The sequence below is a fragment of the Phyllopteryx taeniolatus genome, chromosome 22 (genome assembly GCF_024500385.1).
Source record: "Phyllopteryx taeniolatus isolate TA_2022b chromosome 22, UOR_Ptae_1.2, whole genome shotgun sequence".
NCBI lineage: Eukaryota > Metazoa > Chordata > Actinopteri > Syngnathiformes > Syngnathidae > Phyllopteryx > Phyllopteryx taeniolatus.
Window position 1 is genome coordinate 8607572 of NC_084523.1, and position 25595 is coordinate 8633166.

The following is a 25595-nucleotide window of genomic DNA, read 5'->3' on the forward strand; positions in this document are numbered from 1 at the left end:
TTTATTTTAAACATGCAATCAAAAAAGACAAGAACAAAGAAATGACCAGGTTTACAATATAAATATTACATTTGGTGCGAAAAACAGTCGGAAGAAGTTACGAGTACGAATTATTTATTTCAATTTAGAATAATTGTAATGACTATTTATAGGGAAATTTGCTAGTGAACTGTTGAATGTCACCCTCCCCCCCAAAAAAATCGTCACCATATTGAAAACAATTATACACTCATATAGTTTGTTAATCTACTAGGTTAAAACATACAGCACACGCTGTCATAATACAAACTTTAATCTATCGACACCAGTCTTCCGTATTTTGGTAAAGTCCTACCTTGAAGAGAGTTCGCGAACGCACCACAAGGTGAGACCAGTGAACGCACCACGCAGACCGATGATCCAGCTGCTGCACGGAGGCGAGGACATGGACTCAAGTAACGGTCAGCAGTGAGCCTTCCCCGGGGAGGGGGTGGGGGACCCTCAAAGTTCGCCGGAACTCGCCATGTCCAGGAGCCTGAAACGGAGGACCCACCACTGGAGCAACAGAGTCCACGAAAGTGTCCTCGGCCGGAACGCGGAGGGGCAGCTGGCCTCGCTGGAGCTGCTGAGCGGCGGCGCGGAGCACGGACACTTCCCAATCGTGGGCGAGCTTCCCCCGGGTGGAGCGCCGTGCCTCTCCGGCAGCCTCCGTCCCGGAGAGCTGCTGCTGGAGGTCAACGACACGCCGGTGGCTGGGCTCACCAGCCGGGATGTGATGGCGGTGATGAGGCACAGCAAAGAGCCCGTCAGACTCAAGTGTGTCAAACAAGGTGGGTGAAAAGTCCATTCTTATCAAATAATCTTAAAACCGTTCAAATACGTTGTTTCAAGTCTTGTCTACGCAACTTATGCTGTTTTTCCTGAAGTTTTTGTGGCTAAAATGTCTTTTTACGCGTGTTTTGTCATGCTAGGCGCTGATGCTAAATTTGGTCAGTGAAGGGGGCGTGTTGCCTTCGGAGGAGTCAGAAAATAAACAATTGTCACTCAAAACTTTTAAACATCTCACTTAACCGTTGTTCTAATGAACTTTTTTTTTTCCCAAAAGTGTTAGTACCGGTGCCATTTTTACATAAAACAAAGACGAAATTGCTGCATGAAGTTTTTTTTTCCGGTTGTTGGTGCTAAAAGATGCTTTTTAGACGTTTTGTGATGCGAGGTACTGATGCTCACTTTCGTCGGTGAAGGGGGTGTGTTGCGTTCGTGGCCGTTAGAAAATAAATCATTTCTGTCGCTCAAACGTATCAACAAGGTAAGTTGACAATTTGATTCTTCGATAAACGTGAAGCCATCAGTGCCGTTATTACCTAAAAGCAATATAAAACTGCTTAAATGAGTTGTTTTAAGTGTAGTTAGTTTGGCTAAAATGTGTTTTTAGGCGTGTTTTGTGATGCTAAGTGCTGATGCTAAGTGTGGCCACGAAGGGAGCGTGTTGTGTTCTTGGCAGTCAGAAAATAAACAATTACTGTCACGCAAACACTGTCAAACAAGGTAAGTAGCACACTTAAACATGTTATTAGTTAACTTCATTAAAATTGTTGCGAGAAGTGCAAATTTTTTTAACATTACACAAAAAAAAACTGTTAAATAAAGTTGTTTTCAGTCTTATCTGCTGAGGAGTTGTTTTTGTTTGGTTGTTGATGCTAAAAGATGCTTTTTAGACGTCTTTGTGATGCTAGGTGCTGATGCTAAGTGTGTGAGTGTGTTGCGTTTGAGGGACTCAGAAAATAAGCAATCCACAAGTTGACTCACGCAGCCATGAAAGTAAGAGTAATAATGTTTATGAAGTGTATATTTATGTGCATATTAATTATGTTTGTCTTTGGTGTACTGGTAACTTTATTAGGTCGAACTGCACATGACAAATATGTATATTATTGTGTTTGCTGAGAGCTTTTCCGAATATTTTTCAACCTTATTTCGTAGCGCAACAATGTCAAAAAGTACACACAGGAAACAAGGCCTTGAGTTGATCATGTTTGCAGAATTGTTGTTCTCAAGTGCATCTTAATGGCGCCCCGGCGTTCCTTCACACTCTTGTGATAGTTGAGTCACAAGCTTGTCAAGTGTGTTATTATTAGATGAGTTGCAGGTGTACCTAAAATTGCGGCTGGTGTTTTATGAGGACAAAATTGTGAGGAAATTTGGAGCTTTTTAAATTTGGATTCTAGGATTATGTTTTTGATAGGCATGCAACGATAATTTTAATCCATACATGACTCATTTTGACCATATAGTGTCATGTGACTCCCTGGTGCTTATTATTTATCCTTCTTGGATAGTGAACGCCGCGTCCACCATTTTGTTGATGCCTGTATTGTTACAGCGTGGAAGCGTCCATTGTCATCGGTCGCTAAGCTTCTTTCCGATCTTTTTCACGCTCCCCGGCGGCCTTCTACCTTCTCCGCTTCCCGATGCCAGCCTGCGTCGAGCGCGGTCGGATGGCATTTTCGGCGCTGAAGTTGTTCCCGCGAGGGCGTCGCCAGCCCGGACTGCGCCGCCGTCGCGCACGACAATAGCAAAGCCGGACCGATTGTGCGCACACAAAAGAGGACGAGATTCCATCCTCTGCACGGAAGCCGGTGTTGCAGTCGGACCGTTGACGTGCATTGATAGTCATTTTCTACTGTATTCCAGTTTTAGATGGCAAATTCTGCGCAAGTGCTAATGAGACAAAAAGACTATAAGATCATTGCAGAACATGCAACCGCACATAGATCTGTTCCCTCACCTCCTTTAGCCCACAATGGTGACAGGTTTGACTTTTTTTTACAGGTTTAATAGCTTTTATTTGACAGTTTTAATCCCCTCAACTTCCAGCGCGCGTCTGTGACGGCTCAAACACGCAAGTGTCAAGACGGAATTCCATCAAAGACGACATGAAGAATTATTCCCTGCCTTTTTATTTTCTGTCTGCGCTCGATTCCTTGACGCTTCCAGTCATAAACGTCTCCGACGGGCCCCGTGTGTCAGCAGCCAATGATGACTCATCTCCAGGCAGTCTGATTGGATTTAATGAGCCTTAACACAATTCACATGGAGACAACGTTTCCCTTTTATTCCCCAAGTTCAACCTCCCAGGTATGAGGAATAGTCTGAATTGAAAGGCAATAACGTTGCAACATGGTACAGAGAAAAGTCACAATACTATATAGTCTCAATTGAATGAAAATTAAATTGGATTATTCTGAGGAAAGTGTCATATTTTACTTTATAAGGAATATAGTGAGAATTCTTCCAGAAATATTGATTTTATATGAGAATATAGTTTTAATGTTATGAAGTAAATCATTTTATGAGCAAAAATGTGTTATAATTCAAAGTAAAAAGATATTGCTATAAATTAAAAGAATCAAATGAACGTTAACTATTTTACAAGAAAAATATCCAGATTTCCAAAGGGAAAAAAAGTCGAAGTTTCATGGGAAAATGTCAAATTTTTCAAGATAAATGTCTGAATTTCTAGAAAAAAACATTGATTTTCTTTTTTCAGAAAAATATGTGAATTCCACACAAAAGAGGAAAAAGTCTCAAAAAGAAAAAGCAGAAAAAAATTAGGGGGGGGAAGTCCCAGATTCTGCAATTTTTAATAAAAAAAAAAAAAAAAAAAAACTATCCATAGTTCGATGAGGATAAAAGTTGTATTATTACAATCAAAATGTAATTTTACAAGAAAAGGGCTGTAAATAAATTCCTAATATTATGAGAGAAAAAGTTAAAATTTAACGTAAGGAATATTAAGAGATAGAAAGTTGTACTCTTACAAGCATAAACAGTTTCTCACAATCTCTCTATTTCCTTTTCAGTTTGGCCCGAATACAAACGACAGAAAATGCAAATGAAGCGTTTCCCCACTTTTTGTGCAGTACCACCTCCTTCCTCAAGAGGCAGCAGCGCTCCCCTACAACGCATTCAATCTTCGATGTTGATGTGAAACTTTGTCTTTACTCACTTTTCTATTCGTCACAACGTGCGTTGTAAATGTTCGACGTCCCCCAAACCTCCACAAGAAAAGCTTTGCGGGCTCTCCTTTGATTGATAGTTTTTCCCTTGGCCTCCAGATGGCCTCGCAAAAAAGTTTCAGGACGTACAAGGATGATCTATTCCACGCTGAGTCGATTCATCAATAGACCGCCGTGGGCTGGAAAATCCTTAATAAGCGCTCGACGGCAGGGCGCAAGGCGGGAAAAGTCACCATAAGTCCCATCTTTGTTTGTTTTGTCAGCGCCTCCCTTTTGTTGCCTGATTTGTTTCGCGGTGAAACATGGCGGAATGATCACATCGATTCTGGCCCGGTCGGGGGCGACGCGTCAAAATGAAAGCGTCGTTCATCCGCCGTCTTGTTTCCCGTGGCGCGACCTCGCCGGGAGGGGGAAAAGCAACAACAGCTTTTGGGATTTTGACATTCCGTCTTGCCTTTTCCCGTTAGCTTAAATCAATGAGGCAGTTCCAGCTCTCTTCGAAATGAAGAGAAGAGGCACAAAAGGCAGCTTGTAAACAAGAAAATGTAGCGCCGTGCTTGCAGAATGCAAAGTTTGTGCTGCTGCTGCCAGCGGAGAAGCAAAACTGCATTTTCATTCGCAGCTGCTTGTCAGTCAAAGAACACACTCACAAAAACCTTCCTCAGCTACGTGGACACAAGGAGAAATAAGATTTTCAACCTGCAGGGAACTTGTAAGCACTTGACCTATCAAACCAACCGACCAGCCAGTGGCGTCGCTAGGGTTATTTTATGGGGGCTTCAGTCCCCCTGAAAAGTTGTCAAGCCCCCCCAAAATATCTGGTAGTATGTGTTAATGTCGAAGTTTTGTTGTCTTGGCGCCCTTAACCTCTGCAGCCAACCGACTGCCAACCAAACCAAGCGGCCAATCAAAGTAACTTGGACTTCAATTTTTTTTGCCGCACATATTTGAGGAAAATTCAAACAGTCAGTCACGAGTTGAGTTGTTTTAGTGCCGCGAGTGTGCTTGAGCTTGGTTCTGAATTATGTATGCAGATGAGACATGATGAACGGCGACGTGAAATTTGGAGCCGAGCTGCTCTGAATTCACGGCGCGTGCCGTCGCGGTATTGTCGCGGAGCGCGAGCGTTTCTCCTACCCGCTCGCCAAGCAGGCGGCCTAACACTTCGGAATTTCACGCGACGCTCTCTGCTTAACGGCTCCCCGGCGCCGGCCCGAGGCGGTTGGCTGTTTGGATCCGGCCATCTCCATTTATTTCCATAATGTGGCGGCGAGGCTCACGGGTGGGCTTGGTGCGATGATGAAGCCCGAGGGGTGGGCGCTCAAGAGCGATCGGAGGGGGGCTCTCGTCGCCTCTTGACTTCACAAGATGCCTTTGTGGTACCGCATGTTTACAATACAACAGCTTCCACTGATTGGCTGTGTGCATATTTAACATGGCAAGTGGTTGTTGTCTATGTCTTGCTAGTTTTTCTCAAGTGCCTATATGAGTATTTACCTCACTCTGCAGGCCAAAAAGTCGAGGTTCACTCTACTGGTTTTGGGGGGGGGAAAGACCTAGCCCAAAGAAATCGCAGTCTGTGAATTGCATGCCAAAGCAACAGGTGGCACTGTAACCTCTAGTCCAAAGGTTGTTTTAGCCAGCAAGAAGCCAGAAGAACACGGCATTTATATAAATGATATAAATGTGACTTGTACCGAAATTTGGGAAATAACAAATGGAAAAAAAAACAACGGAATCATTGCAAACAAAAAAGTTGTGCGTAATCCTTTTAGCTAACCAATTAAAAAACGGCAAACAAAAACAAATTTGTCACGAGGATGTGTGTGTGTGTGTGTGTGTGTGTGTGTGTGTGTGGTTCGCTGCCATCCTGGGTCTACGTCCTTATTCAGATGTGCGCCGACACTTCAAGGGTTCTTCCATGATCTGTGCCAGACGCGTCCACAAAATTGCGTACAAAACGGCAGCCGAAAGGAATTTCTCAGTCTCGTACGTGAATTTGTAGCACTGATACTATGAATGTAGTGACTTTAGTTCTGGGTCCTGGGTGTATATCTCGATTTGATTTGGAACTCGATGGGTTCGTTTTTGGTCGCTGCCACAGCCGTCCATAGATTTTGTTCAAAAAATGGCAGACATTCTGTATCTCTCGAGAAATCCTGTTACTAACTCGCAAACAGGCTGAAGCTAAAAGCTCTTTTTCAGCGGTAGTTCATCAGTTTATTGCGAAGGGACTCACACTTTATGTGAATTTGCTGACATACTTCTGGGTACTGGACTACGTCTTCATTTGTACCCGGACGGGCGTGTCCGCAAAAGTGTTTCTCAAGTGTTCCCGCAAATGGAGGAAAAAAGCTCTTTCGGCGGTAGTAAATCAGTTTAGTCCTCAAATGCAACGTGACGTACGAGAATTGATCACTTCCGCGGTAAAGTTTTTAGCGTTGCTCCCAAACGCAAAGAACGCCTGTGAGGCAAGTGTTACAAAGCCTCACCAGACTGGAGCAGACGCATCCATGTATCCCAATTCTCCAGTGAATGTCTTATTTATGTTTTATTAGCGCACCGCCTCCGCATCCCCGCGGCATCCGTCCTCGTGGAAATGTCTAATTTGCTTCCGAGGGGGGCGTGGGGACGGGGGGGTTAACGACGTAGTGTGGTTTGTGTGTGCGCTCAATCACGTCTGAAGGAGCTTACAGAGCGGCCGTGACGGAGGCTTGCGCGGCGAAACGCCGTCAAAGGCGATGTCGAGTGCGGTTTGTCGGCCGCGTACAGGCCGAGCTGATAAACGCCGCGGCCAGAACTCCTCCCAAGTCCGTTGGCGTGCCGCACGAACCGTGAGCCGGCCTGTGACGACATCATTGGCGTCCGTCATTATTTTCGGATTATTTCTGTAATCGGCGTCTTGTCTGATGCAGCAGAGCAAAGCCTCTCACTCTGTAAACACGGACGTTCACTTTGAGGACATCGGGAGTGCTGCGCTTTCCTCTCAGACTGATGCCGCCCTTGATGCCAGAGAGCTACTTTTAGCTAATCTTAATTATTCAAAGCGCAGAAAGTGCCTTCTTCACGATGTAACCTACTTCAGTTCAACCAAAAACCACAGCGTTGAACCTATTCAAGTATCTCGTAGTTTGTGTCCACTAGTGGCTGTAAGAATTTTTCCTCAGGCCAGCCAATCGGAGGACGTAAAAATGCTGACGTCATGGAGGGCCAGCGCGGTGGCCCTGTGAGGACGAATTTCAAATCTGATTGGTTAAAGAAACAGTTCCATTGCTGTTAGCTAGCGCGACTGATTGTGATTACACTGACATGGCGCCGCATGGAGGCTGAAATCTGATTGGACAAAAAATAAATAAATAAAAAAAGCATTCACATCCATGTACGGGAAGCAGCGCAGCCAAGAGAAATGCTACAAAATACAATTTCATGGAACAAATCTTCGAATTCAGGTTGAAAAGGCAGGTCCGTGCTTCTAATGGTCTTGTACACAACCCCGTGCATGTATAGAAGCGGCGCCCCGTCCGACAAATAAATCCCTGCAGTCGCCACACAGGTGTCCCGCTTTAAAAGTAAATGGCCCGTATAGTAAATCCAATATAAAATTACTGCGCTGGAAAAGGACTGACAGCCATAAAAGTGAGTTATTTTGCCGTCGCCACGTCTCAGACGGCCTGCGCTCACCCTCCGAGTCCAACTTGTCGGCGCCAATTACCCGAGGCGAGTGTTTGCCCGCCGCTTGTGCGACATCTGTATCCTAATTGCTCGCCTGTAGTCGTCGCCGCCGCCGCCGCGTTCGGGACGCAACGGCTCAATTAGTCCACAAACGAGCAGCTTATAGTCCCAGAGATTGTTTGTCATCATTCAGCTACGGGAAATACTCGGCAGACGATTGCCCGGCGCCGTGCTTGCGAAGTCTTGTACACAGGTGGGACGTCATGTTGTACACAGGTGAGGTGGCGAGCACTCGTTGTTTTCAACTTTCTGGACGCGGCCGACAGGAGAGAGAACTAACCTGCCAACGATACTTTCTATTACACGGAATAACCTTGTTGACACAATTGCTTGATCAACTTCCACATGATTGGCCACATTCCTCACGATCAATTAACTGCACCACTTTGACTTTTAACACACATATACACACACACACTTTGCATTTGTGGTGCTCTCACGTGCTCTCCTGTTACACGAGCCTGCACCTGCGTGCAAAAATAGCCTTCACCTGAAAATGGAGCACACTAGTCAAGAGGAATTGTTTCAGCGACCGAATCTCAAAAAAGCTCTCAACGCCGCATAAATGTTTGATTAATGCCGTGCGCGTCCAACCTGTGTTGGGATTGGGTCAGGCTTTCAAATTGGGGGTTTCAAGCTCGTTTGAAATTCGGCTTTGCCCTAATCGTGGTCCACTTGTCAATCAATAACAGTCGATGTGATTGGTTTGGATGTTTAAAAAGCCCAGTGGCTCTTTGCATAATGAGCCCGCTGACTCAATTAGCACGAGGTGCTAATGAAAACAGTGTGGCGAGATAAGAGCTGTCGCAAGTGAAAGCTCATTCGGGGGGGGGGGGGGAGTCACCGCTCTGTCTGTCTGCTTTCCCAGCATGCATCACCCCCTTTTGGCCATGCTCCGGCAAAGTGACAAAGGCCAGTTCCAAGCGGGGCAGCGCATCAATATTGATTTCATCTGCATATAAATAACGTCGCTTATCGGGGAGCCATTTGCGGACACTGAAGTGTTTGAAGCTTCCACTCTCCCCTTCGTAGTTGCAGTTCACTATTTACAAATTCACCTATTCACGTTTTTTTATTTGTAATTTTTTTTCCTGTGGACGTTGTTCCTCGTTATTTGCTGAAAAAACTTAACACTTTGCCACAAGATGCCACCAAAGCCCTTTCTAAATAGGAATGCCCAGTAATTGGTGTCAAGGAAGTATGTTGCATCTCGACTGAGAGATGCAACAGTAAATCTTTTTATGTTGGGAAGGATCGAAGTTTAGCCTGTGTTGTTAGTGGACGTGGAGACGTGTACATGTTCATTTTGTCATTGGCAAAATATCTCATTAGTTTGTCCGATATATTACCAACAGAAACAATAATATCCCATATATCACAAAAACCTGCACGTGTCAATGCTGAAATCGCTCACGCGTGTCGTCTGAATTTGTTTGTTGTTGTTTTTTTACACAGAAACTATAACGTAATGAAAATCGTTTTTCAAAGTTGAGGCTCCAAATTGAATGGCCATCAATGACACGTCCGTACTTTGCCATCTAGCATTTAATTGTTCTGCCTGTCACTATATGTCACCGGCATAGATGGATGAACTAAGATACATTATTTAGGATGAATAATTCTTTTCATACCAATTAGTCAAATTGGATAATTTTCCAAAGAACATTCCGGTAATGTGTTTGGGAAGCGCCGGTCTAATGGACGTTTGGCTTCATTTTCTAACTTCAGGCCACCGGCCGCCCCGTCTAGCGACGTTTACGCCGTCTCTGACGTTGATGCTGATGGACTGCGCGGTGCTCAAAGTGGAGTCAGGGGCGGAGGGGGCGGGGGCGCGCCACGCTCGATTGCATGTCACGCCGCGTCTTCCCGCTCGGCTGCGGCGCATCGGGGTGGGGGGGTGACGGGATGCTGGTCATCCACTTTTTCGGAGAGCTGTCCAAGGAAGTTTGCATCCGCCCTTAAATATATGGAGCTGTTTGTCCTCAAGTCCAGTCGATATCGTATGGTTTTCGACTATTTGTTTTGGGAATTGTTTTGCTCTTCGTGATAACGATTGTGTTAAACACCAAGCATCTACCCCAGCCGAACGCATGAAGCCGGTGACACATTTATTGGCTTCTTCTCACAAGCAACGGAAAAAAACAAAATCAATGCGACGCTGTGCACAGTCATTACTGGCAAAACAGAGCAGGCCTGTTTCCATGTTGATTTTTCTGGAGTGACTCAGTGTCTTTGCAAAGCGGCAGAAATCGGTTTTGTCCTCACCCAAAAAAATGACGGTGGCTGATGTCTCGGCTAAAACATGGGGATGTATCACTTTTTGTTAGCCGAAGCGCTGTATTGTGATTTTTTGTTTGTTTGTTTGTTTGTTTTTGTCGTGACTGTTTGCGTGCCAATTTCGGCACTTTGTATGAAGACAAGAAATGTGGTATTGTAGCTCAATTTAATGTTGATTTTTCTGCAGTCGCTGTCTGGACTCGCATCAGAAAAGTCTAGTTGTTGACAGAAAATACAAAGTTTGGTTACCGTGATTCAAAATGTCTTTCGGAGGACATTTACATTAAAACCGCAAACTTTAATGACATTTGCATAGTTCATTGCTGTGTAAATGGCAATGGGTTGATTTGCACGACTCTGCTTTTTGTGACCTTTCTCGCTCTGTCCCAGATACCGAGCATCTAATGATGCACTGCAGGCACCAACGTGGCCGCCTGTGGAGCAACCGCGACACTGAGTGTGTTTTGGTCCATCCTGGCATTTGAGACTTTGCTGTGATCTAGAGTCAGACTGCCAAGTTCAATTGGGCATCGGGGCGCTTGATTGGCCGAGCGTGGTGCCTGTTTTGACACTCGCGGCGAGGAGGCGCTTGTCGAAGCAATAATAACTGTGGCAGTCACTGGGTCCGTACTGGAGAAATGGCGCATCTCCTTAAACGCTAGACTGGATAAATTTAGTTTTGAGTGTGTCACGGAACATGGGACAAAACGTTAGCGACGGGTCACCACTGGTACTACTGGTTCTGAACATTTCAAAATGTAGGACGTTTTCATGGAAGACTCAAGAAATGATGTGTTGGCATGGCCATAAATGTGCATCAAATCAAAATTCGCTGGTATCATCCCCCAAACGTCCACTAGGGGGTGTATTGGCATGGTATTTGCGTATGCTCGAAAAGCTCTTTAAGTCACGCTGCGCCCACATTAGACGGCTTAGGCAAAAAGCTTCGGAATTGTAGCGTCGCCCCAATGTCTCAATTGCAAGTTCCAATCGGGTGTCATTTGGGCGGTTTTCTCAGCGAGTTCAGGAAAGTACGAACCCTGGAATTTGGCTGCTTCAAACCAAATTGTTCGATTTACTGTTCAACGTCAGGCATGGGCCCTTGAGACTTTTTTTTTTTGCATCCTGGGGACAAATTCTTTTCTTTCAAGTCTTAAAATGTTCTCCAATTAAGGCTGTTTCACACTAAAATGCCCACCATCCTGTTTCTATTTCAAACATGGGTCCTTGAGACTTTTCTTGCGTCCTGTTATGATAGACATGTCCGCCTAATTTGTTATTATTATAGCTACTATGTTATCATAGCAGACCATGCTTACTTAGCATCTGATCAGACAACCGCTGTAATGGATTCAGGCATTATCAGAGATGTTTTCCTCATTGGAAATACAGATTTACTTATCTGGCGTTTCACTATGCTAAGCCATCATTCCTTTTTAGCAGCACATAAAAACAACAAACAGCGAGAGCTACGTTTGGGACACTTCCTTCCGTCCGTCGGCGCGCATTGGCGGCGGCGTTGAGCTCAGCAGACTGCAGCGGTGCTGAGCTTTGGCTGGATGAGTTCAATTAAAAAAAGGGCCCTGAGCGAGATAATAATGAGAAGTGAGCGTTGCCGCTGTGACAGCTTCACCACAACATTAGTGAAGGATCTTTGCTACCTTGAAGCCTTGTTTTTATAAATCACTCACTTCAGTGACATTGCCAAGTTCTATGAGTCAATTGCTGGCGTTGGACTACATTAAACGGGAGTGTATTCCAAGCATCTTTCCGGTTTCTTTATACCCAACTCCTCCAGCCTCGTCTTCACTGTGACAGGTGTATTATCGTCATCACGGCAACCGCACTGCGCCGCGCCCCACGCTCGCCCTTCATCATACCTGGTTGCGACTCTTACTCGCTGTGTCCTCAAATGGCGGCGAAGAGGCACTTTGACAGCTGGAGGTCGATCCTCCTCAGAAGTGAATGGAATTTTACCCCTCAGTGAACGTGAGGCAACAGTTCACTCATATTGAAATGTTACTGTATTCAATTTACCACATACAGAAACTCTACTTAACGCAGCAAAAATCAATCAGGTTAGTTTGAATGTTAGCAACAGAGCAGTTTTTTCTGAACTGTGTGAAAAGGGCCGACACTGCAACTCCGATTTTGCGGGGTTTTCCAAGATATTACCAGAGGTGACTGGGTGACAAAAGCCCATCTCTTTTGCGGAAACTGTGTGATAGGGGCTGAAGAAACAACTTACAGTGGAATTCTGTGGAAAGCCATGGCTCGGGGCTACAAAAGCCCAACAGTGACCATTAAATTAGGCTTTGCACTGGCGTTTTCCCGTCAGGCTGTTCTGTGTAACAGGGTCTGAGTTGATGGGCAAAGTTGACCCGCAAATTTGCCGTCTCTGATACTGCGGTTTGCGAGAAGAAATAATTCTACAGAAAACAATTTGCCATCTACAGGGTGCTTCTTTTGGACTATGGGAGTAAGTCGAAGAACCCACAAAAAAAGAGCCCGGGATCGATCCCTGAAAACCGACACATCGTTAAAACAGCCATGGACTGCCCATTTTTCAGCCGCGTTAAATTCATGACATGTAAATGACAGCTGAGTAACCAAGTATTTCCCCGTTTTGGGGATTAGGTTTCTTGTCCAATTATCCAAACAAGCCAAAGGGGAGGTGTAACAGAAGGAGGACAGATAGAGAAATTCGATGACAAAGACAGCAAAGCCTTCATGCAGCAGTGTTTTGAAGCGGTCCGACCACAATCAATGATATGATATTTGGGGGTCGATGCGGTTTTAAGTGACCTACCAAGTGTCAACGACGATCCAGGAATTAAATGCTCTCCATCCTCCGAATCCTCAGCTTTAGCTTCTCCCTGAATTCCGAAGCCTCAACTTTTACCTAAAAGTCTCGGTCCGGTCTGTAGTTTGGCCTTGGTTGAGATAAAATGCGCAGCAACCTTCGAGCCAAGTATTCCTGCTTATAAGCTCGGGTGTGTTCATCTTTGGACACCTGAGGTTGTTTCTTTATGTAGCCATGCTGTTTAGCTTTTCAAAAAGAATCGCTAGCCGCTTCATGGCCACCTTTCTACTCGAATGCACATATTAATGTAGCTGTTGTAGTCACCTGCTTTTATCTTGAAGGTTCAAGTGAAGTTCAGGCTACCGTCTTTGCAAAGCCCACTCCTACACATGTAAACAACCAAATTTAATGGAGACCCTACTCCCAGGGACCAGACACATTCTGGTTATTTTGCAGTCCGTCCGAATTTATGACTATCCTAACTAGTTAGCTATTAGCACATTTATTCCCCCTCCTGAGGAACCAGCTGTTCGCTTGTTTTTGACTTCCGAGCAGGCTGTTTTCTTTCTGGGTTTGTCTCCCCGAGGGGGGATTTGCCTTGCGGCACCTCCCGATCCCAGAAAAGGGTGTACATTCTTTTCCTCCCAAGTGCAATGGATTTAATCAGAAAACGGCCAGTGTGGCTGCTCATGGGTCTTTCCATCCTTGGAATGCTTCATCATCTGCGGAGTCATGTGCACCAGTTGCTTCAGGAAAGCAAGTACCGATTTTCAAAGTTGACTCTTGTTATTTCACTGGAAGTAAAAGCATTGGCGCTTGCATAACAGTGAACCCGTGTTTATCGCAGGGGATATGTTCCAGATCCACCTGGATTAAGTGAATAACTGCGATGTAGAGAAACCGTATAAAAAAACGATTTTCTTTCATTCATTTTACTCCTCCCACATGCCTGAAACACATTTAACTGGAAGTATTCCTTAACGCTTGTTCTCATTCTCTTGCGCTCCTGAAATGGAAAATTGTAAGACCCTCTCGCTTGCACAGTTCTCCGAAAAAGAGGCGACGTGTGCTTGCATTAACATTTATTTGTCATTCCCAGTTGAAGTTTACTATAAAACTGACACAAGAGAATTGAACATTGTATAAACTCCAAAAGTCTCACTATCCTAATGCTAACATACCATTCAAAACGGCATGCAAATTAGCATAATGTTATGGGAATTATAAACTTTTAAACAACTGCTACTTTAACACAGAGTCGCAACACATATAAAACAGAGGATACACAGAAATTGTGAATTCACAGGCATCTCGTCGCTTTTAGGCGGAATTCTCGCGTTTTTCAGGAACTCAAAAACACACCAGTTTACTTGAGTTACCAAACATCACATTGTTCAAGTTGGGATGGTATACCATTGTGCACCAACATCGACACAGCACCACCCCCAAATCATGTTCAATTACTCATTTGATAAACGAAATTACTCAATTCCGACTTGCCTGTTCTGTTATCTTAAAAACAACAACAAACGAAAAGCTGCAATATAGCAGGAGCGATGAACCACCATATAGCAGCAGGAACATTAACACAAGTTGGAAATTGCTGAAAATCTTGTTGTCCTTTGGTCGGAACGACTTTTGGAGTAAATGTTGACAGCGGGATAAAGTCGAGACGTTAAGCTGACACGCAACAGAAACTGATGTAGTACCATGGCTGGTGGACAGGGGGAGCGTCTGCATCTGGGATCTTGGAGAAGACGATTCTCCCAGCGTGATCGTCTCGCGCTCCCGAAGCATCATCAGCAGTCGCTCTCCCTCACTTCCTCTCCTCGCCGCTTCCCTGTCACTCCTTTTTTTCCACGCTCTCGCATTTCAGCTCCTTTTGTGGAGTGCACACACACACACACACAAACACAGTGTGAGGCGGTGCGAGGTGGGGGGGGGGGGTGGGTACTCGGCTGGTCGCAGCTCGATTGCAGCGAGCATAGATTGAGTTGGGCGACCGGCGAAACGCAGCGGGAGAGATCCGCCGTCGCCTTCCCGCCAGTGGCGATAACTCCCATCGGGAAACCTGTGGAGAGAAGGACACTGACCACAGAAGAGAGGTGCCGTTTAAGTGTGTCGTGTTAACGTGCTTGTGATTTTCAGCATGCAGATCGGTCGCCCGGCTCGTCTTTTCTCATGCAAATGCAAATTGGCCATTCGTGCGCTGTTCGCCGCGTTGGACTGAGGCGCAGATGCGCTCTATAATTCGGGTCTCCTTCATTAGAATGCCGCAAATTAGTTTGTCTCTGATGGAGGAGTGCATGTTTGCATCCCTAGCTCACATGCACGCCAGTGTTGCAATTAATATCTGGAAACTTAAAAACTAGGTTACCTTGAATAATGAATTTGTGGCAAATTCTGTTGTGGGGGTTTTTGATAGTCAGTGTGGATGTCGTGGCTTCGGAGGGTAGAAGAAGACTGGGCTCAATGCTGTCTGAAGGTTTGACGTATCCGCCTCGAGACTTGCCTTGCGGAATCCCTGAAGTCACGTCAGTCAGGCCGCCCTTCCCCTTTCCGTCATTTTACATGTGATTATACGGATGCCTGGCAGAGAAGATGGATGGCGTATTTGTCAGGGGAACCCAAGAGGGGTCAAGTTGATGCTTGTTTTAGCTCACTACTCCAATCCTCCCACCCCCACATGCTTCCCCTATCTTCCTCCTCTTGGCTCCCCCCTTGGGATTTGCCCTGGCCTTCCATCTCTCGAATCCCCTACCTTCATTCCTCTGTCGCCCGTTGCATTCACTTTATTTTTCCTACGTACTGAGCCAAAATTAACCGCTTCCTTGTGAAAATCCATTCACAGAACTTGTGGAGGCAATGCTATCACTTGCGGGTGATTTATATGACGATATTCCGGCGACTAACACCTCTCCCAATCCGCCAGATGCCAGATTACAGGGCATCAAAAAAATTGGACGTACTACATTTGTTTGCGGGATTTAACCAATTTAGATAGAGATTTCAGTGTGATATGTTTGGGCTTCCGCAAAATTGCCACATTTGAGACGAAGCAGTGCCTTTCACACCAAACTCCACAAAACAGATGATTAGTTGACGTACGGTGTGACCTACACGATTCTTGTTAGACAGCGACAGTTGCTTTCAACACAACGGAGCGAGACGAGTGTCAGTTGTTGAACTTAAAAACAGCTAGTTCCTGGCTTTCTTTTCTCCCCTTTCAGACAGCCGCTGTCCCTTGTCTGATTCCAGAGACTTTGCAGGTGGACTAGAACCCTTTCACACAAAACAACAGAGGAGATAAATGGGGGGAAAGCCACCTTTCGCTACATTTTCAGCCTTTTGGTTGATTTACCGATCAGGTGTGTGATACTGGTTCACTCTGTTGCTCCTCCAGGCGGTGTGATCGACAAGGACCTGTGCCGCTACCTCAACCTGCGTTTCCAGAAAGGCTCGGTGGACCACGAGTTGCAGCAGATCATCCGGGACAACCTCTACCTCCGCACCATCCCCTGTGAGTCCCTGTGTCCTTTTGCTCTTGTTGGTTTGGGGTTTTGCTTCCCTCAACAACTACCAAAGGTCCAGAGAGTTGTACTCGGTTTGTTACGTCATGTTGGTTTACTTTGTAAACACTTTTACAACATGTGTTTTAAGGTTAACCGTGCATTATTTACAGTTCTTCAAGTTCTGTTTAAGATCTCTTTGGTGTTGGATACCTGAAACACTGTCTGCTTATTTGGTACCACAGTTGTTTCTGGTTTGTAGTGGCGTGGGGGTAATCGATTAGCCGCCGGAGGGTTGATTTGGACGTGAGGCCTGACTCTTGAATCTCAAGCGTCTGTCTGGCACTAATTTGCCGCATTAGCTGTATCGCAAGAGCCGACACTTTAGCGGTGGAAATGAAAGGTTTGGATGGAAGGCCACTGGGTCTCCTGTGCCTGTGTAGACTTTATCAGACTGCCTTCGTCATTTATATTATGTGTATTCTTATTCTTTTTTTAATTGTCATTACATCTTTAAGGGGCTTTGATAGTTGCGGCTTATCTGCATATACAGCCAGAGCCGTGTCATTAAACCCAGCTCCCCGGTGGTTCGCGTTCCGTCGCACCTATAATGGAGCAACTCCTACTCTTGAAGTCCGTGAACCGTGACACTTTTTCTCCTTCTTGGAACAGCAGAAAGCGAAGCAATAGCACAATTTGTTTGTGAGGCAAGCGTCATATCTCCTGAACTGGCAGATAGAGGCGAGGGCGAACAGTAAGGAGCGAGAACAAATTGGAAAACAAATACAGGGAGAGCAAGACAATAAGTAAATGGACTGCACTGAGAGAGGGTGGTTAAACAGCGCCATAATGAGGCGTCCACAATGGGCCTCGATGCCGCGAGCTGAAAGATGGAGAGACGCAAGGCTTTTTGTGTAGCGCTAGCAAATTGGTGCCAATTGCTGTACGCAATGTGGAACGTCATGTTCACCTCGAATCGCAAATGGAAGTAGTCGACCACAAAATGGAAGGCTTGGTTAATAACATTAAAGATGAGAGGCATGTTTGGAGTAAAATGATGACCGAAATGCACTGTTCAATAGTGATAGCATGACAGACTTTTAGCCGTGTACCACAGAAACATCATAAGTACAGGAACAAGGGGGTCAGATTTCTGAAAATCTCTGACTCTGAACTCTCCTGTTTACTTTGGGGTCCATTTGGCCACATTTGATGTTCAACCCTCCTGTAATGTTTCTCTTGTATGTCCAAGGTCTTCATGGGTCAATGTGATAAAAGATATTGGACCTTTGTTGTCTTTCTTCAACATAGTAATATATATTCTACATCCTGTAACTTGTGGCTGTGTTCTCGTGGGTCAGTTTGACCCCAGGCTGTTTTATCTTCTGTAAAACACGAAACAAATATTTTGAGGGCAATTGAGGTAGTCAACAAACAAACATGAAGAAACTGACTCATATAAACTCAGGCAATATATTCTGATGGCCGAGGAAGCATTGTCCAATATGCCTCGTATAGTCGTGTTTCTGCCTGCTTGAAGGCTCTAGAAGTCTTCCATCATCCAAACATCCCGCATCAGATAAATCGGTATCTCAGATGCTTGGTTGTCACTCTTTGTCTAATCGCAACGGCTCTGGGGGAAATGAAAAGAGGATTCAAATAAAGGGGATTTCAGGTTTAGCCCCCCCCCACCCACACTCCCCCCTCCTCCCCTTACTTTGCGTGTCATCCAATATTTTTGCTATTGGAGCTTAATAACATGCAACAAAGCTGGGAAATCATATCTATTGCCAAGCGTGGGGCTTACTCCAAAAATCAGTCCAAATGTTTGCTATAGGCAAAATCATCTGTCACCAACATTTAGTGTCTTTCTGGAACAACTTGACTTCTTGGAGTTGCAATGAAAAGATAACAATGGACCATGCTTATCTCCAAACTGTTCATGGACGCCTGTTGATGAGATGTGTGAGATAAACCTCGAGGCTTGAAAGAGAAAAATAATCCAACGATCTGAAGCGTTTCATTGCAATGAGTGGAAAGTAGAGACATTTTTTGGGAGGGCGGGAGTTGGCTGACAGGTAAGGGAGGCGCTGCTTCACATACTAATGGAGCAACTTGGACTGAGCGAGTGGCTGGGAAAGGGGGGTGGGAAGTCGAGGGCCAGCGCTTTAGACAAATTGACTGGTTGAAATACAAGGTCAGAGCATTAATAGCTCGAGCCCATGTGAAATCGGGCCCATCGTCAGGAAATCCACGTAGATTTGATGTAAGTGATAGACAGCGGGGGGCGGGTTGAACAAATGTGCTCAGACGTCAGAAGGTTGAATTATTCATGTAAAAGAGAAATTGTGTTATTTTAAACAAGCTGACTCAACACGTCTCGACGGATTGCGATTACATACGTCCGTTGATTGAATAACACATGAAAAAAAGATTTTAAAATAGACTGTTACAGCAAAACAAATAAGCGAAAGCTTGAATGTCAACCGGATTCAAATGAATCTCTTCAGGTTATTAGCCTGCTCTTCTCCTTTCCTTTTTGTTCCCTTCTTTTGCCTTCCTGGCCCAAGCAAATTAACACAATAATATGTGACCTTTTTAGCTCTGCAGCCACTTAGCATTGTGCGAGGACGGCGTCTAGTGTTGAATAATAACGTTGACGATCGAGGGGTCAGGAGCAGGTGAGTGGAATGGGACGCACTCATCACTTGTTGAATGTAATAGAAAATGGACATTGTTGTGCATTTAGCGATCCATTTAGGGGTTGAGGGCGCCGTTGATTGTAGGCTGGAACGTCCTTGTCGGCAGGGCCAAAGTAGTTTGATTTCAGCGAGTTATGGAGTTTGGGATAAGTGTAGGGAGTTAGTGTGTGAGGGATAAGCGGTTTGAGTCTTAGGGATCGTTTTTTTAGGACTTTCCGGATCGGAGGTTAGGGGTATGAGGGTTTGGGTGTTAGAGATAGGGGGTTAGGGTGTCGGGGGATCAGGATTTTAGGGTTAGGGTATTAGTAATAGGGGGGTAGGGTTTTAAGGATATCCCAAAAGGTCCCAACTTGTTCCCAGGAACTTGGAAGCGTACACGCAACTTGATTAAGGGTTGTCTTGCCCAACCCATTATTGGATAATTAACCAATTGAGGGGTGTGTCCCAAGACCTTTAGCCATCTCATCTTGTGGGTCAGACTGTGAGTTAATGGAGTGTTTGATTCTCTTTGGGAGTTTGTTTTGATTGCCGGGGTAACCGGTTGTGCAGCACTGAGGCTGCTTCCTAATGAGATGGAGCGTATGTTCCATCTGTCCACACACACGTTATTGGTTTGATCATCATCGAGTCTTGCGGCGGAAAGCGAGAAACGCACACTTTGCCTTTTTCGCTGCATCCTCCCAGTCTATCCGTTTTGCGTGAAACATAATCCGACTGCAACAGTTTTTTTCCCCACTGCCCTCTTTGTTTGTTTTTATTAGCCAGATGTCTAATAAAGTAATTAGCATGGTAATAAAAGACTAACAGCTAACTCCTCCACTATCCCTTAATATATGTAACAATCCTAGAACCGGAACTGGCAAAGTTCTAGATATGCCTGAGTGATATTTATGAACGTTACAAAGGGTTATTGGGATCACAAAGACACCTTTAATCAAAAGCTCAATTTCTGTCATGCATTTAAGCTGTCCTCTTTCTCTTCTCACCCTCATTGGAGGCATGGTGCTGGTTTCCATGGCAACCCTTTCCTCTCCCCGCCTGCGTCAAAGGCTCGGCTGCTAAAACTCACTTCTTTTTTCCCCCCTTCTTCCCTGCACACTCCTCCATGTTTGACGCCCCCCTCTCACCAGTCAGTCCAGGGTCTCCACACTATCGGAGCCAAAGTGGGTGGCCCCAAAAAAGTAATTCAGGGCAGCATCCCCATAAACACAAAACATTGAGATCAGTCGCTGACCTTTCGTCTGTTCGTCCGTCATCATCAACAGCTTTGCTAAAGGCTTTGGTAAAGGTTGTGAGACCCTGGTTAGTGTCCCACCAATTGCAAGAGACGATACCCTGCCAATCAGAAGTCAGCCCTCCTTCCAGACGTCTGGCCTTGTCACTGCAGTCAATAGATATCATAAGGAACGATAATCTCACACCCTTTCATCATATGTCATTTATTTACCTAAAGGCACATGTGACACCTGAACTAAGGATCCCTGTGCACTTCCAGCCTACCAGAACATTAATTTTGTACATTATTCACCCGCTGTGTACGGGCGGATCTTAATGGATCTCGGTTCCTCGGTGGCGCTTTTCCTTCTCTTGTCGTGCAACAGAAAGACACTCTACTTACTGTTCAACAATGCATCCATTAGGAGGTAATGACGGTAAAGATTAGCTCCTTGGCATTCAGGACCGTATTCAAAAAGGAGCCATGTGGAGACACTCGAGGACCCTGGTCACGTTGAGGTAGCTTGTGGACCATTTCCACCGTGAGATGACCGGCGTTATCACCGTTGTCGCCATTTGTCGAAAAATCCCATTCAAGCTTGGACTTTGTATCTCCGCTGCTGTTAAACTTCTGCCCTCTCGCTACCATTTTTCCATTTTGGACGATAGCACCAGGATGGTTATCTGTGCTTACTGTTTAGTTTCCGACTGAACTAAAAGCGGTAGCTTTATCTTGGGACAAGTAAGTGGAAAGGCAAGACTTTGACTATTATTTAAAGGCAGCAGATTAGGTTTCAGGGGTAGTATTCGGGGTAAATTAGGTGGAAGGTCTTTGGGTCAGTTTGTGTAGGTCTAGGGATTAGGTTTTCTGTTGAGGGGACAGTTTCAGACTCTGAGTAAGTGTAGGGGTACAGTTATCTTGAGGACAATGCTAGGGTATGTAGGTGAGGGTTTAGGTTTGGGCTTAGGTTTACGTGGGTAGGGTTAAGGTTTACGAGTGGGTAGGGTTAAGGTTTATAAGTAGCTCAGTATGTGGTTTCAGACTAAGTGTAGAGGCCTGGGTAGTTTTAGGGCTGAAATTAGGGGTAGGTCAATGGTCGTCTTTAGGTTTATGGCTGGCTTTGCAAGTAGTTTTAGATGTAGGAATTGGGGTAGGCCAAGGTGTACAATAATCTCAGTTCGTAGTGTAGGGTAGGGTTGTATGGGTGAGACGAGGATTAGCATAGGGGTTGGTTTAGGGCTGGTCTATCATTAGCTTCTGTTGGATGGTTAGATTCTGGTCTACGTGTTGGTTGGTGTACGGCTACGGATTAGAGTTTTGGGTAGGTTTAGGTTTGATAATGGGGTAGGTTTAGGGTGATGTATACCTTATTGGATAGATCTTGGACTGAGGAATGGGTTTTAGACTAAGTATCAGAATCAGAATCAGAATCATCTTTATTTGCCAAGTATGTCCAAAACACACAAGGAATTTGTCTCCGGTAGTTGGAGCCGCTCTAGTACAACAGACAGTCAATTTACAGAACACTTTGGAGACATAGATTTTGGGTTAGCGGTGTCTGATATAGATCTTTGGGATTGGGATAGGAGCTACAAGTTTCTTAGTTTAGGGGTGTTGGTGACAATATAGGTAGGCTTAGTTCTAGGGATTCGGGCACGTTTAGGGCTATGCGTAGCTCGGTGAGTAGGTGTAGGTCTGAAGGATCGGTTTCAGACTAAGTGTAAGTGTGTGGTAGGTTTATGAAAAAGATGGACTAGTAATCCAAGTGTTAGCAGTCACTCTACCCCTCATGCATGCATTTTTTTAGTCGAGTTGGAATTTGAGGTACGACATTGTACTTTTTTGCCGTTTGTAATGCTAGTTCATTCTAAATGAGGCCAAGCTCCGAGGGGTTTGTCACCCAATACAGTGTCGCAAAGCTGCCAAAACCTCACTAGAATGCTTAATGAACTTGCATATGGGCCATTCTGGACGCAAGCCCAGTCGTGATGTTCTCTATGCCTGCTATCGTCCACATAGATATAACACCAACTCCCAGGTGTTTCTCTAAAAAGTCCACCCAAGTGGTGTCTCGTGTGTGCAGAGGACAAAGAGGGATGCTTGATTTGGTCCACAGAGCAGCTCCGGAGGACCAGACCAGCGACGGCTTTAATATTCATGGCCAGCGACTGCACTCTTTTGCCCAAAAGGGCGTTTTTATTCTGGCCAACATTGCCTCCCTCTGAAGTGCGCACACATGCACACAGACAATCTTTCTATATTTATATGCTCTCGATTAATCGGGATATAATTAGTCATAGGGAGCATGGTTAATTACACGAGCTGTCATGTAAACACCTTAATTGTATTTCCGACCCATATCTCACTTATAATTGGTGGACGCGTTGCACATTTAGCATCCATTTTGTCGAAAGGAAAACTGCTTTTCTGGTTGTTCTCATCCATACACAAAAATTATTATTTTTTTTTTGTATCTGGTTCACCACAAGGTGCCACAAGGGCGTACTAAAAAAGTGTATGCGGTGAATTTAAAGTGCTTATTCTGATTTGTGGTAGAAATCTTTTAAAACCGCTAAGAATTAAATAAAACATCAGCCGTCGCTGCCTCCTGTCGGTGGTTCAGTAGGCTTTGGAGTGACACAGTTTCAGCGAGGGGATGGAAACGGGCTGCGAGGCCATCCAAGAAAGAAAGAAGGTCCCTCGGGTTCTAGTCCTTGGAGGCGGCCTCGCTGTCACAGTTGTATCGGCTTAGCAGCATTCCCGATGTTAATTACTGAGACTCCATGAGGAATTGTCTCAACTCCGACGGTAAGCAGTTCTCAAAGCCTTTTCATCTTGAAAATTGGCTGAATAGACTGTTGATCAGATTTACTTACGGAAAACGTCAACCGGTCTTCTGTGCACTACTTGTTTCAATTTTCATGGCAGCCCATTTAGGCAGCAAACAATTTGGGTTTGAGTTAATTGTACTCCCGTTATTACAATATTTGCCACACGGTTGTAAGAACAGAACCCATACACCAACCTTTACTGTCCTTCTGTTCACTCCCTGTTTCAATTTTCAAGGCAACCCATTTAGGCAGCAAACCAATTGGGTCTGAATGAATTGTACTCACAATATTGCAAATGTCAAAATATTTTGTACAAATTGGTCCGACACCAAACGCCACTATTTTTCAAATCTTAAAGATCTCTTTTTTTTTGCTACAGACCCCACACACGAAGATTCAAAAGAATCTGACATTTAACAGTTTTGGTCTTATGTGTGTTGTGCTCCGATAATCTCAACACAGAACACTACACACACTCTTCTGCCGCCGATCTCTAAATCTTGCGTGATCACATGTGATCTCACAAAACCGAAGAAGAAACATTGCCGGATATGCGCCGATCTTTGCCAAGTGTTTCCGAAGGTTGGGCTGGAGCTGGGAGCCTTGTAAAATGGCAATGTCCTTAAAAAATAAACCAAATTGCTTTGGAAAATACTTCTCGCCATCTGGGGAACCTACTTTTATACAAAAAAAAACAAAACATTGGGTAAGACATGTTTGTTTTTATTTACTGTTGTTTCAGTGTTCGTCACTTTCGGCCGCTTCTTTGACTGACGATATTCCTTTCCACTTCACACTTCACAGTTCACGGATTCACGATTTGAGAGAAGTCAGCTTTGCCCAAACACTTGAAGAGTTTTGGCCGGAAATATTGAACACTTGTCATATTTAAGATTGTTGGGCCCGACCCGTTTCGGACCGTATTGTCGGGACAAATCCACTCTTAACACACCTCAGTGCTAAGGATATAATCTTATAAAACATAAAATAGTCTGGTGTTTAAAGTCCTTGGTAGGGAAGGGGCCAAAACGGTAAGATTATTATTTTTTTGTGTGTACCTGGTCTTAGTGTTAACGTCTACCACAGACCATTTAGGTAGGAAACAATTGCAGTCTCTAAGTAATTCGTTTTTATGCTTTCCTTCACTTTTGGTCAGAAATGCTGCGACTCAGCATCCAACGATGTGGTTTTCAATAGCCCTCGTTGCGAATCGTGGCCCTAACTCGAATCGAGTGTTGTCAGCGCCTAAGACTTAAAAAACTCCCCGCCGCTTTGGCCTGATTTGCACCGTCCTACCCACTGAATATCCACGCAATTATTTATCTTGCGAGATTGCAATCTTTGTATGTGCTGCGCTCTACTTCTTGGAGGAGTCTGGCTCACGCAGCCGTGCTGTCAGAGCCGCGAATGTGTTTGACCAAGCTGCTAATGAAATATTCCATCAGAGGTAGGACCGATTTGATGTGCAGCAACTGGCGATGTGTGACGATATCACGATGTCAGTCAGCATGTAGCAAATACTCCCAGTCATCAGCGCTACTTCGAAGGGAGGGGTTGCTACGACTGCGAGGCTCAGCCCAATGGAATGAACGACACGGGGTGAAAGTTTCAACGTGTTTCATAAGAAAAGGCTTTGAACATTTGAATCCAGGAGACGACCTCTTTTAGCCAATCCGTCGCGTGACGTTCGGCCCGATCAGTGCCCGCCCGAGCCATTTGTCTCCATGGCGATTCATTGCGTAAGACATCACCTCTCTTTATGTGTTTTATCGTCTCTAATATCCCGCCTGCATATCTCGCAGGCTCTCTGGGTTGTGCTGCTCCCATGGGGCTGATTAAAGTTTCATTTCATCTTCAAAGACAACGACGTACGGTATAGTAGCTGGAGCAGCTGTTGTGATTTAAAAGAAAGAAAATCCATATTTAATTTTTTTTTATCATCTATTCACTTGTTTTACTTTTCATGACAGTCCATTTAGGAGGCAAACCAGTGGGGAGTAAATGAATGTACTCAAAATACTTGTGGCAAACCTGTTTGAACAATAAATGCCCTCCTCCATATTCCACCGTCCTCCTTTTGGACTCGGACACGGGCCCATTTAGGCAGCAAACTGGTTGGGTCTGATTGATTTGGACTCACAATATTCACGAATCACGGCCACCGTGTTCACATGTAACGGTCCTGCACCGGACTCCACCCTCTTTCTGTATACTGCCTGTTTCACTTTCTCCCGCATGCCATTCAGGCGGCAAATCATTGGGGATTGAATTGACTGTGCACACAGTATTGGCGACAAACAAAATGGTCCTTCGCCAATCCCCACTGTCTTCCTCTTCAGTTCTCCTTCTACAGCAGCCAATTTAGGCAACAAAGTAGTTGGGTCTGTATGGATTATATTGTGAAATATTCATGACTCCACTGTTCTTTCAATTTCATTTTCGACAGCAACCCATTTTGACGACAAACCAATTGGGACTGAATTAATTGCGCCAGTTGTGAAATTCATTCTGCCTCCTTGTTGAGTTG

At 45.0% G+C, this 25595-nt stretch overlaps 1 protein-coding gene across 6 annotated transcripts in view; it reads left to right on the top strand.

Moving 5' to 3' along the window:
• The first annotated feature begins 230 nt into the window (after positions 1-230).
• magi2a (membrane associated guanylate kinase, WW and PDZ domain containing 2a) overlaps positions 231-25595 on the top strand; it is a 66468-nt gene continuing 41103 nt past the window's right edge. Inside the window, exons 1-2 of one of the 6 annotated variants that reach the window (XM_061761925.1) lie at positions 231-809; positions 16214-16330. In XM_061761925.1, the coding sequence (XP_061617909.1) occupies positions 503-809; positions 16214-16330 (424 nt within the window). In that variant the 5' untranslated portion in view covers positions 231-502. Of the gene's footprint in view, positions 810-14780; positions 14916-16213; positions 16331-25595 lie in introns of those variants that run through there. The other 5 variants (XM_061761924.1, XM_061761923.1, XM_061761927.1 and 2 more) reach the window with 5 other exon arrangements.